The sequence below is a fragment of the Pleurodeles waltl genome, chromosome 6, assembly GCF_031143425.1.
Source record: "Pleurodeles waltl isolate 20211129_DDA chromosome 6, aPleWal1.hap1.20221129, whole genome shotgun sequence".
NCBI classification, from domain to species: domain Eukaryota; kingdom Metazoa; phylum Chordata; class Amphibia; order Caudata; family Salamandridae; genus Pleurodeles; species Pleurodeles waltl.
This window is the reverse complement of record NC_090445.1, coordinates 853356618-853370485: the sequence shown is the minus strand read 5'-3', so window position 1 is coordinate 853370485 and position 13868 is coordinate 853356618. Positions and strand designations below refer to the sequence as shown.

Sequence of the window (13868 nt, the reverse complement as noted above, 5' to 3'; positions counted from 1 at the left end):
TGCAGAATCCAAATAATGAATCAGAAGTTAGTGTCGGTGCACCTTACCGGGGACAAGTAGTAATCTCCGGGGGGGGGAAGGGGGGTCAGGTCCATGGACAATGCTCACTTGTTATAAGGATTAACATATGTAAAACTGTGCATGAACAAGGTTATTTGAAGACATCTTTACGTTTTTTGACTTCATAAAGGGACTCAGACTGTAGCCTCGTACCGTTTATATGGTCACTGAAATCTTCGTTGACTTGCAATATCCTTATAGTGTGCACTTTATCTATTCCATCACTGATGGAGAGCCAGGATTACAGGTAAGTAGTTTTTTCCTTTTTTTGTTGACGAGTAAGTGGTACAATTACATTTCATATTAAACTTGTTTATATGTCACAGAAGCTTCAAAGCAGGCACTGCATTAAAGCCAGTCACCGGTCTTACTTTGCAAAATATAGATAAAGAAATTGTGAAGTGGCGACTTGAGTTGTAAAACAACACATAGCACAAATATCATTTATGTTTTTAAATGTTGGATACGATTTCAAATGTTGAATCTAAAAGTGCAATTTTGTTTGCAACCACAGGTTGGCAGTATGTTCATAGCTGATGCAGACGAGAAACTTTCCATTCAGTAAGTGCATTGTTATCTGTACTGCGCAATCTTACTGGGCACTGAATTTGTTTATTTTAGCCATAAAATGTGTTTGTGTCATCAGGATAGTTCACACGTTACTTTGAGCCTTGGTGAGTTGAGTATTTAAGCCAAATATGTGCAGGATTTTAGATCAAAGGCTTAGAAACCACAGAACCATAAGTCGCAAATTACCACGCACACATACTCATTCACTGAAAAAAACACTGTTGTGTTAAGGTTCTAGTGCAAAACCTAAAAATCACCGAATTTTTCTAAAACTCACACCCCTGCTTACTGTGCTCATGAAACGCCTATAACATCACTGCTAACATCTCAAATGGTATTGCCAAAACAAACCACCCGTTCGCTGCCCGAGGCCACTCATCCACTGTTTTTTTAACTGTGCACAGCAGCACAGACTTCCGGTATGCTTTGTTGCACTGTCGATTTTTTTTTTTTTTTTTTTTAGGTCGAGCGCGCAAGCACTTTGACCTGTTGTAAGTATTGTGGGCTTTTACCCATGCACATCTCACTTTCATTCGTTCCTGGGCGTGCCTTTCAAAAATCACTTAATGTCATTGGTAAATGCTTTACGTTTGTCTCGCCTTGAGGCTGTGTTTGTCATGCCTAGCAGACTGCTCCTGTTACATGGATTATTGCTCGATTGCCGATATACTTAAGTGTGGGTGAAATCTTTTTTTTCTTTTGTCTCTCCTCTTCGTACTGCATGGCGGCCATGGCGCTCACAGCGCGGCAGGCACAACAGTGTGAATTAAATCGGCAGTATTGGAGCGCTGGTCACATTGTTCACAGTTAGCTAATCAGAGTAAATTCTTGTGGCATTCCCCTTAAAACATCTGAAATCGGTAAGTACGTTACGTAAAATAGAAATCCTCAAAGCAAAAGCAGCTCTTCCAGCACAGCGGGAGCTGCGATACTACAATATTCACAGCAGTCCGGAAACTCTCCCCTTAATGCTTTGCAGAGCATTAACTTTACAAAACATTTTTGCTCATAGGACCTATGATGGTGGTCCTAGGACTATGGGATCACATACAAAATGTTCAGCACAACATGTTCTTTCTGTCTGCATTATCTGTGGGTCCCCACACTAGGTTAGTGGGGTCTCCAAAACAATAACCCCCTCCCACCATTCAGTGCCTTTTTAAGCCCTCTCATGGCTGGAACTTTTGTTTAACAGCTCGGAGAAGTTATGTTTTATGGGCCTTGTTTGTGATGTCATTGCAATAGGACTGCTAGCCTTGAAAATGTGTAATGCACTACGGCCTCCAGGGGCTAAGTATATGGTTGCACTGCATTACCTTTTCCTTTTTTTTCATGAGATTATACTCTCTAGGGGCAAACAATATGGTTACATTACCATGTTTCTTACCAATTATATTTGTGGTATGGTGCCCTCTAGGGGCTGTTTGAGCATTATAGTCTAATGCCAAAAGTTTATTTCTGATAAAGGTTTATATGATAATTGAATATGTTTTAATAATCTCTCCTTATTACAATTATGACCATGATTCAGGCCAGTTTAACCTCCCTGTTACACTATGACAATTTGAACACTCTTGATATGTTTGTGTGACCCTTCTAGTTTATTTCTCCTCTGTGGCTGTCTTGTGTCTTTTTTGGGGGAATTGTGTTAGCCAGCCAGCAACTCTGATGGTGGGGTGGTAAAAATTGTATTCTATTGGATTAGCATGGCAGAGTTAAATTAGAATGCTAAATGGCAACATTTGAGTTTTTTGCTGCAGATAGAGGAAAAGGGTAAGTGGAAGTGCTTTGGTTATATGTGGGGCCACTGGCAATTATATGGCAGGAAAAGAAGGAATTATGATGCAGGGTTGAGCAATTTATGTGGCAAGAAAAGTCTTGTTATGGGTTTAAACTACCAATAGCTCTAACAACTCAAACAATTGCAAGACCTATTGCATTGGAAATGCTTGTTCTTTTTTTGTTTAGGATTCTCAGAGATGGCTATGCATTTGTGATTAAAACAAAGTGCTGCTTACAGATTTGTGAATCTAGTGACACAAATCTGAGAGCAGTATCTACTGCTCTGGAATTCCCACAACTGCTCTAATATCCAGGTATATGCTTCCCTTTTCCTTATAATTATATATGCACACACTCTTCTTTTGAGGACTCAGTGTCGCATCTAGTAATTGCCACTGCAACAAAAATGTAAATACATTGTTTAGCTATGCTTAGCTAATCGCTGTGCCCAGATCCTACAAAGATCAGTGGGTGAATATTTGACCTTGTCCAATCACATTAATTTATTTTGCAAGCTTTGATAGACTTATTTGACAAATCCAGCATGACAGCCAAGTTGTGAATATATACAGTTTTTAAAATCTTGTTTGACTAGTTTTTTGGCTGAACAGATTCTCCCAAAAACAAGATGGTAGGTTAGGCCAGAGTGCTTCACGTCATGTAGGTTTTATGTAAATCTGTCTTGCCATTTTTAGTTTTCGCCTACCTGACAGTGCAAGCTGTCTGTTGGTGAAAAGACCTATTGTTATCTTCCAGTGGGCTGAGTAGGCCCCCCATTGCTTACTATGGTTGGATTTCTTGTCACTCCAATTTGCTTGCTGTTAGAACTCTCAGCCTTGGGGTGGTCTTCCACCAAACTTTTTGCCTTACTCTTCCATTTTTGCTGATCTGGGCACTTTACCACTGCGAACCAGCACTAAAGTGTGTGTGATCTCTCCTTCAATCCCGGTAAAACTGCTTTACACCCAGGTGGCACATTTATTATACTTGTAAGTCCCTAGTAAAGTAGTACTATATGTACCCAGGGCAAGTAAATTAAATGCCAGTAGGGGACCTGCATTGCACTAACTGTGCCAATTGTTTAATTAGCCCTATAAAAGTTTGCAAGGCCTGGCAGTGCGGCCTAAATTTGCAGTTTAAACTGCCATTTCGACTAGGCAAAAATCCCTTTTGCCAGGCCTAAATCTTCCTTTTTAATATAGATAAGTTACTCCTAGGGTAGGCCCTAAACAGCCCATAGGGCAGGGTGCAGTGCATTTAAAAAGCTGGACATGTACTTTTAACCTTTACGTGTCCTGGCAGTGAAAAACTCTTTTATTTCTTTTTCACTACAGCAAGGCCTACATCTCCCATAGGATAACATTAGGTTAACTGATTGCATTTAATAAGTTATAACTTTCAATTGGGAGTAGATAAGAATATCGCGTTTGGGGTCGAAAGAATTGTAATTTAAAACGCTTTTTGATGGTAAAGTCTGATTTTTAATTCAGAATTCTTAAAATGGCACTTTTAGAAAGTTGGTGTTTTCTTGTCCCATCCATGTGGTGCCTGCTACCTGTTTAATGGGTCACATGACTAGGTGTAGCTGGCATTTGATCTTTGTGTATAGCTCCCAGACAGTGAGACGAAGGAGCATAGACGTTGGCAGGGTTGGCCTGCGTTGACTTCATGAGGGCAAGGAGCTGTCACCTACCACACTTGCACATCACAAAGGCTATGCTTTAACACACAAACGAAGGGATTGACTCTAGTCCATAGTGACCCCAGACTAGCTAGGGCTAGGATAGAGGGGCAGGAAATTGCAAAAACCTTTGGGGCTGGAAATCTCCATTACATTCTCCTACTTCATCGTGGGCACCGGGTATATATAATTGACCCTCAGGCCCATCTTTTCAGTACATTTCTGGACCTGTGAAAGACTTAGAAAGACTGCTGTGTTGCTCTGCAGTATAGACTGCTAATCTGTTGCCTTTACACCTTTATCCCAGAACCATCAGCGGGACTCCATGGGCTAGTTGGCTGGCCGCCTGATCAGAGCATCAGGGATGGAAAAGGGTTCAACTACCTTGAAACCAGCACGTTATACAGCACCTGGACTCAGTCTGCTGTGAGTCGTTCCCCTCAGGTGGTGCCATCCCAGTCCTGGACCCATGGAAGTGGGCCTAAAGCTTCTCTGCCAGCCCATTTGTAGCCCTGTGGGTAGAACCGACACAGGGCAGTGCATCTCTTCGCAGCTCCACTTGTGACCACCAGTGCACAACCCATCCTCGACTCTGGGCTTCACATCACAAGTCTGTCATCGGCAGCATCCTCTGTGATGATGCAGTACTCTCTGACTCTGTCAGCTTAACCGCTTCTGTGCCTTGGACGAGATGATCTCGTCCAAGGCTACAGTTCCCCTGTGCCTTGGACGAGATCATCTCGTCCATGGCACAGGGGAACTTGGGGGCGCGCTAGCGCGCCCCCAGTGCAGCCCCCTCCCCCCCCAAGTCGGGGATGGAAGGGAAAGACCTTCCCCTTCCACCCCCGACCCCCCCCCCCCCACCCCCCCTGTGACGTCAAAGCATTTCTCTTTCAATCGATGGGAGGCCCGGAGGGGCTTCAAAGGGAAGGAAAAGTATTTCCTTCCCTTTGAAGTCCCTCCGAGGGTTTCAAAAGCCGGATTGCTTGCAATCCGGCTTTTGAAACCCCACTAGACACCAGGGATTTTTTTTTTTTTATTGAAATTGACAAAAGGGAGCGACCCCTTGGGCAAGGGTCGCTCCCAGGGGGGGCATTTTTTTTAAAAGGCCTTTTCTGCCCCCAGGGGGGGCAGAAACCTCTTGGCACCAGGGACCATTTTATTTTTTTTTGTTTGTTTTTTTGTTTCATTTTTTTTTTTTTTGGTGGGGAGCGACCCCTTAGGCAAGGGTCGCTCCCCTTGGGGGAAAATTATATTTTGGCCATTTCTGCCCCCCTTGGGGGCAGATTGGCCTATTTTGATGAGGCCAATCTGCCACCAAGGGGGGTAGAAACCACTAGACACCAGAGATTTTTTTATTTTTTATTGTTATTGACAAAAGGGAGCGACCCCTTGGGCAAGGGTCGCTCCCAGGGGGGGCATATTTTCGGGAAGGCCATTTCTGCCCCCCCTGGGGGCAGATCGGCCTACTATTAGGCTGATCTGCCCCCAGGGGGGGCAGAAACCTCTAGGCACCAGGGACCATTTTTTTTTTTTTTGTTTCATTTTTTTTTTTTTGTGTTGGTGAGCGACCCCTTAGGCAAGGGTCGCTCCCCTTGGGGGAAAATTATATTTTGGCCATTTCTGCCCCCCTTGGGGGCAGATTGGCCTATTTTGATGAGGCCAATCTGCCCCCAAGGGGGGTAGAAACCACTAGACACCAGGGAGTTTTTTCTTTGCGTGAATTTCACGCAAAGGGAGCGACCCCTTAGGCAAGGGTCGCTCCCTGGGGGGGAGGGCAATTTATTTTAGGCCATTTCTGCCCCCCCTGGGGGCAGATCGGCCTATTATTAGGCCGATCTGCCCCCAGGGGGGGAAGAAACCTCTAGGCGCCAGGGCAAATTTTTTTTTTGTGTTTTTTTTTTTTTTGTTGTTTCTTTTTTTTAGAGATGGGGAGCGACCCATCAGGCAAGGGTCGCTCCCCTGGGGGGCAAATTGTATTTAGACCATTTCTGCCCCCCTGGGGGCAGATTGGCCGATTTTAGGTCAATCTGCCCCCAAGGGGGCAGAAACCACTAGGCACCGTGGATTTGTTTTTTGGCGGCAATGTCACGCAGGGGGAGCGACCCCGTAGGCAAGGGTTGCTCCCGGGGGGGGAGGGGGGTTGGGGGGGCAAATTTATTTTAGGCCATTTCTGCCCCCCCCCCTGGGGCCGGCTGAGCTACAGGCCAAACACCACAGGTAGGCACCTTGCAAAAAACACCTCTGTTTTCTGTGAAAAAATATGTTGTGTCCACGTTGTGTTTTGGGCCATTTCCTTTTGTGGGCGCTAGGCCTACCCACAGAAGTGACGTACCATTTTTATCGAGAGACTTAGGGGAACGCTGGGTGGAAGGAAATTTGTGGCTCCTCTCAGATTCCAGAACTTTCTGTCACCGAAATGAGAAGAAAAAGTGTTTTTTGGGCCAAATTTTGATGTTTGCAAAGGATTCTGGGTAACATAACCTGGTCAGAGCCCCGCAAGTCACCCCATCTTGGATTCCCCTGGGTTTCTAGTTTTCAAAAATGCACTGGTTTGCTAGGTTTCCTCAGGTGTCGGCTGAGCTACAGGCCAAAATCCACAGGTAGGCACTGCTTTTTATAAAAAAATGTGATGTGTCCACGTTGTGTTTTGGGCCCTTTCCTTTCGTGGGCGCTAGTCCTACCCACACAAGTGAGGTATCATTTTTATCGGGAGACTTGGGGGAACGCTGGGTAGAAGGAAATTTGTGGCTCCTCTCAGATTCCAGAACTTTCTGCCACAGAAATGTGAGTAACGTGTATTTTTAACCAAATTTTGAGGTTTGCAAAGGATTCTGGGTAACAGAACCTGGTCCGAGCCCCGCAAGTCACCCCTCCATGGATTCCCCTAGGTCTCTAGTTTTCAGAAATGCACAGGTTTGGTAGGTTTCCCTAGGTGCCGGCTGAGCTAGAGGCCAAAATCTACAGGTAGGCACTTCGCAAAAAACACCTCTGTTTTTTTCCAAAATTTAGGATGTGTCCACGTTGCGCTTTGGGGTGTTTCCTGTCGCCGGCGCTAGGCCTACCCATGCAAGTGAGGTATCATTTTTATCGGGAGACTTGGGGGAACGCTGGGTGGAAGGAAATTTGTAGCTCCTCTCAGATTCCAGAACTTTCTGCCACAGAAATGTGAGGGACATGTGTTTTTTTAGCCAAATTTTGAGGTTTGCAAAGGATTCTGGGTAACAGAACCTGGTCCGAGCCCCGCAAGTCACCCCTCCTTGGATTCCCCTAGGTCTCTAGTTTTCAGAAATGCACAGGTTTGGTAGGTTTCCCTAGGTGCCGGCTGAGCTAGAGGCCAAAATCTACAGGTAGGCACTTCGCAAAAAACACCTCAGTTTTTTTCCAAAATTTAGGATGTGTCCACGTTGCGCTTTGGGGTGTTTCCTGTGGCCGGCGCTAGGCCTACCCACGCAAGTGAGGTATCATTTTTATCGGGAGACTTGGGGGAACATAGATTAGCAAAACAAGTGCTATTGCCCCTTGTCTTTCTCTACATTTTTTCCTTCCAAATATAGGAGAGTGTGTAAAAAAGACATCTATTTGAGAAATTCCCTATAATTCACATGCTTGTATGGTCACCCCGGAATTCAGAGATGTGCAAATAACCACTGCTCCTCAGCACCTTATCTTGTGCCCTTTTTGGAAATGCAAAGGTTTTCTTGATAGCAATTTTTTACTCTTTATATTTCAGCAAATGAATTGCTGTATTCCCGGTATAGAATGAAAACGCACTGCAGGGTGCAGCTCATTTATTGGCTCTGGGTTCCTCGGGTTCTTGATGAACCTACAAGCCCTATATATCCCCGCAACCAGAGGAGTCCAGCAGACGTAACGGTATATTGCTTTCCATAATCTGACATTGCAGGGAAAAGTTACAGAGTAAAACGTAGAGAAAAATTTATGTTTTTTTCACCTCAATTTCAATATTTTTCTTTTTCAGCTGTTATTTTCTGTAGGAAACCCTTGTAGGATCTACACAAATGACCCCTTGCTGAATTCAGAATTTTGTCTACTTTTCAGAAATGGTTAGGTTTCTGGGATCCAGCATTGGTTTCATGCCCATTCCTGTCACTGACTGGAAGGAGGCTGAAAGCACAAAAAAGTGCAAAAATGGGGTATGCCCCAGTAAAATGCCAAAATTGTGTTGAAAAATTGGGTTTTCTGATTCAAGTCTGCCTGTTCCTGAAAGCTAGGAAGCTGCTGAGTTTAGCACTACAAACCCTTTGTTGATGCCATTTTCAGGGGGAAATCCACAAGCCTTCTTCTGCAGCCACTTTTTCCATTTTTTTTAAAAAAAACGAAATTTTCACTGTATTTTGGCCAATTTCTTGGCCTCCTTCAAGGGAACCCACAAAGTCTGGGTACCTCTAGAATCCCTAGGATGTTGGAAAAAAAGGACGCAAATTTGGCTTGATTAGCTTATGTGAACAAAAAGTTATGAGGGCCTAAGCGCGAACTGCCCCAAATAGGCAAAAAAAGGCCTGGCACAGGAGGGGAAAAGGCCTGGCAGCGAAGGGGTTAAACTTGTAACTTTGTCCCAGTCTGGCACACCCAGATAACCACAGTTGGCTCTTTGTGCTTTTAGGCACTATTTTCATTTAAATCTTTAAAATTACAGATCTCAAATTCTACTGAATGGATTTTTGTTGTTTAGGTGTCAAATTTTGCTTTATTTTTCCCAATTCATGAGGGATTTTTCTTGTGTTGTGTTTTCACTTTATTACTGTTTAAAGTTCTGCATAAACATGTTACCTCTAAGTTAAGCTTTTATGCTTTGTGCCAGGCTACCAAAGAATTAAGCATAGGTTAATTTGGGGTTTGCTTGTGACTTCACCTTGACATAAATAGTGGCTGCTGCCGGAGCAGGGTTTCACCCCCCTCAGCCAGTAATCCAATTTCCAACACTTGCTTTTTATTCATCAACTTGTGTGGGCTTTATTTCCTTTACTTATGTTTGTCTGTCCTCTGTGGCATATTTGCATTACTTTTATCCTTAACCTGCTCTCTTTCGAAACACTACCTTTTTTCTATGCATTCCACGAGAGTGCATGTTTTTTCCAGCTGTCTCCCTTGTGTACTACGTACACTATTACTACGGCTATTGCACACTTGCTCTCTCTCGCCCATGTACTTCTCACCCATCCCCTCCATGTTGTACTCTCCCTTGTGTGATTCTTCATCCCAAGTAGTTTTATAATTTGTGCTTCTCTCAAAATTGCCTCTTTCCTCCCTCTAGCCCATATTGCTTTTCCTGTCCTCTGTGTTGCTTCCCCCACCCCACCCTTTTTGTTGCTTCCAGACCCCAGGCCTTCTCAGTTGCTTCTGCCCCACCATGTTACTTCACCACAATATTCCTTCCTCCCCCTGGTGGCATTCCTGTTACTTTCCCTCACCAACTCCCTATCTGTTGCTTCCCCGCACCCACATCTATATGTAAAAAAAAAAAAAAATTTTAAAAAAAGCTTTAGTACTACTTTTTAATATATTTTTTTTAATTCTATCGTGAACTGGTAAATACAATACACAGAAGAAAAGCATCTGTCATTTTGTAGTGCACACATGCGTGCTGAGCACACCTACAAAATGGGGTGGCTGGACGCATATTAAGGGTGTGCTCCGCCTTTTCCTTGTTTAACATGTAGTTGGACTTGCACCCAAAACTTTAGTGATTTGTAAACAGTGCATGATATAATTTTCAAAATTCACAGCCACACTTGACTCCAGGGCTTACACTATTTCTGTGCTATGCATCCATACTTGTACAGTCAGTAACTATGATGTGTAACACCATGGTGTTATCCATGATATTGTTAGTGATATCTTTTGAGATGTCATCATTGATATCATCATTGATGCACCTTAAAATGTCATATGTGATGTAATTAGCTCAGTAAACTAGTACTGTTGAATCTCATTAATTTTTATCTCATTTTAACATCTAACAATAACCTCAGATTAACTTTAGTTTCATCAGTGAATTTCTGTTTTTTTTAAACATAGGCTAAGATCTTATCACATTACTTAACCATAATATCACTGTAACCACTTATGTGCTAAGGATGAGATTGTCTCTTCTTTCACGCAACTAGCTCCGGTGGTGCTGTGGCCGAGACAATCTAGTGTTCAACACTCAAGGGTTTCATCTTTGATGTTTTGGGGGGATTTTGCTGCTTTTCTTTATCATACTGAAGCCTGAGCATACTCCCAACCCTTTTGGCCAACTTATAGCTTACACCCTCCCTGCGTATGGCTTCCGACCAGGCACTGCACCGAACCCGTATGCTGCCATCCAAACCCCAACACGCTTCCAGCACTCATTTTATTCTCCTCTGTCTCTTTACATTTTTTTTGGTTAACACAGTACTCCTGCAGTATTCATCACACAAGCTATCAAACCGATGGTGCTGCTGTACTATGCAAGCTTCCCCAAGTGAACTTACATGGTGCCTCAGTACCATGTGGTGGAAGCTTGTGCTTCAGTACCTCATGGTAGGGCAGTGCTGGTCCCGTAGGAGTACACAGGACCTATGACCCCAGTTTAAAAAAAAAAAAAATTAACTTATGGGGTGGGGGTTGACATCCCTCTGGGTCCCCCCACAAGTTGCCAGGGGGTGGAGGAGGTTTGGTGGGGGTGTCCCTACTTGCCCCTTTTTGTTCTTCTTGAAAATCTTTTTCAGGGCTTGGGAACTGAGTCCACAAGCCCTATAAAGGTGGCTACAACATTTTCTTCAGAGTTGCAGCCAGCCAGTTAGATTGCTTGGTACCAGGACTGATCCCACAGTACCGCAAGGGCCTGTGGTAGAAGAGATTAATCTGCCAGTCAACTTTTTAACACTTTCATGACTATCCTGAGCACCTCTTTAAATGCTAATTTCTCAAAACACTAAACAGTCTTAGACAAAGTCTCAAAAACATGACTTTTACGTAAGGCTTTAAATTTTTGTCAAATTTAGCATAATTCCATTTAGCCATTTTTTGTATCATAGAGAAAAGTTTCCTGTGTGAATTAACATGGGAAATCAATGTTTTGGACCCCCCCCTTTCTTTCCCGCTGCTTGACGGATCAGAATGACACTTCCCATGAATGAGCCAAGGTGGATGAAATTTTGTTTTTCAAATTTCAGGCAGATTCGTCAAACAGTGCCAAATTTATTAGAGAAACAAAAGTGCTCTACCTGTAAAAATTCTGACCTAATCCTAACTATAACTATGCAGTGTAATAAATATGCATCTATCTCTATCTATCTATCTAGATCACAATGCCAATCTTCTCCCTCAAAAATGATAATAAATAGCATTTTAGACTATGAAAATCTGCATATGTGGTAAGTCAGGGCTTTTCTTAAACGTGCATTGGCAAAACCTATAGGTCTTTCCTATATAAGACCTATTGGCACTGGCCATGTGTTTTTGCCATGTGGTACACCAGTGTGGCTGGTGTTCAGCATGGCTAAAAGTTAATGGAGTTGGGTGTCGTAGAGCGGAGTTGGGGAGTAGTGTCAGTAGTGGATTTGTTGGAGTAGAGTGTTGTAGAGTGAAGTAGGTGAATTAGAGTGTTATAGAGTTTAGTGGAAGGGTATAGAGTTCAATGGCAGAGAGTGTCATAGAGGGCAGTGTCTTGAAGTGGGATAAAATAGGGTGGAGTGGATTTAGGTAGTGGGTGGATTATATTAGGGGTAAAGTGGGGTGGATTGGATTGGGTGAACTGGATGGGGTGGATTGAAGTGCGGTGGAGTAAAATTGGTGAGGTAGATTGGCTTGGAGTGGGTTAGATTGGATTGGGGTGGATTGAACTGGAGTGATAGGATTGGTGGTAGTGTGGATTGGGGTGGGGTGGTTTGTAGTGGGGTGCATTGCAGCGGGGTGAAGTGGAGTGGTATGGATTAGATAGGCCTGGAGTGGGGTGAATTGGATTTGAGTGAGGTAGATTGGAGTGGGCTGGATTGTAGTGGAGTGGAGTGAGGTGGATTGTATTGGGCTGGAGTGGAGTGGGGTGGACTGGAGCAGGGTGGATTGGATTGGATTGGACTGGACTGGAGTGATGTGGACTGGAGTGCAGTGGGGTGGACTGGACTAGAGTGGGGTGGATTGTGCTGGAATGGGTTGGATTTAACTGGAGTTGGTGGTCTGGATTGGGGTGTGGTAGATGTATTGGAGTGGGTTGGACAGATCTGGGGTGAGTTGGCTTGGATTGGGGTAGAGTAGGGTGGATTGGAGTAGAGTGGGGTTGATTGGTGTGGGTTGGATTGGAGGGGGTTGGATTGGAGTGGGGTGGTCTGAAATGGAGTGGATTGCATTTTGGTGGGGTGGTTTGGATTGGGTGGAGGAGGTGGATTGGATTGAGGTAGATTGGACTGGGGTGGGTTGGATTGGCCTGGAGTAAGGTGGGGTGGATTGGACTGGAGTGGGATGGGATGGATTAGAGTGGGGGGGGGGTGGGGTGGACTGGACTATTGTGGGGAGGAGTGGAGTGGATTGTACTGAGTGGGTTGTTTTTAACTGGAGAGGGTGGTCTTGATTGAGGTGGGGTGGATCGATTGGGGTGGACGGAGCTGGGGTGGGTTGGCTTGGATTGGGGTAGAGTCGGGTGGACTGGTGTAGATTGGATTGGGGTGAGGTGAATTGGAGTGGCTTGGGGTGTAATGGCATGTGGTGTATTGGAGTGGGGTGGGTTGGACTGAAATGGAGGGGGTTGTATAAGGTGGGGTGGATTGGGTGGGGTGGAGTGAGGTGGATTGGATTACGGTGGGGTGGATTGGAATGGTGTGGGGTGGATTAGACTAGACTGGGTTGGATTGGAGTGGGGTAGATTGGACTGGAGTGGGGTGGATTGGGATGAGGAGTATTGGATAGGAGTGGGGTGGATTGTGGTGGTTTAGAGTGGTGGATTGGAGTGGGGCAGATTGTGGAGGATTGGATTGGAGTCGGATGGGATGGTTTGTGGTGAATTGGATTGGAGTGGGACTGATTCTTTAGATTGGTGTGGGGCAAATCATGTTGGCTTAGAGTGGGGCAGATCCTGTTAGGTTGGAGTGGGCAGATCCTTTTGGCTTGGAGTGGTGTGGATTGTTTTGGAGTGGTGTGGATTGTTTTGGAGTGGTGTGGATTGTTTTGGAGTGGTGTGGATTGTTTTGGAGTGGTGTGGATTGTTTTGGAGTGGTGCAGGGCAGATTGTTTTGGATTGGAGCGGGGAGGATTGTTTTGGATTGGAGCGGGGAGGATTGTTTTGGATTGGAGCGGGAGGATTGTTTTGGATTGGAGCGGGGAGGATTGTTTTGGATTGGAGCGGGGAGAATTGTTTTTAGTTGGAGCGGGGAGGATTGTTTTGGATTGGAGCGGGGAGGATTGTTTTGGATTGGAGCGGGGAGGATTGTTTTGGATTTGTGAGGGGAAGATTGTTTTGGATTGGAGTGGGCAAGTTATTTTGGATTGGAGTTGGGGAGATTGGTTTGGAATGGAGCAGATTGTTTTGGATTGAAGTGGGGCAGGATGGAGTAGGGAAGATTTTTTGGATTGGAGTGGGGCAAATTAGAGCAGGCAGATTGTTTTGTATTGGAGTGGGACAGATTAGAGTGGGGCAGATTGGAGTGAGGCAGATGTATTGTATTGGAGTAGGATTGATTGTATTGGAGTGGGGCTGATTCATTTGTATTGGAGTGGGGCAGATTGTTTTGTATAGGAGTGGGGCATATTGGAGTAAGACAGATTGTTTTGGATTGGAATGGGGCAGAGT

The 13868-nt window shown here is 44.7% G+C and overlaps 1 protein-coding gene across 3 annotated transcripts in view; it reads left to right on the top strand.

Moving 5' to 3' along the window:
- Nucleotides 1-13868, top strand: part of ARMH3 (armadillo like helical domain containing 3) — a 748421-nt gene that overhangs the window by 270836 nt on the left and 463717 nt on the right. For all 3 annotated transcript variants that reach the window (XM_069239576.1, XM_069239578.1, XM_069239579.1), the window contains exon 12: nt 575-621. In XM_069239576.1, coding sequence (XP_069095677.1) covers nt 575-621 — 47 coding nt within the window. The remainder of the gene's footprint in view (nt 1-574; nt 622-13868) is intronic.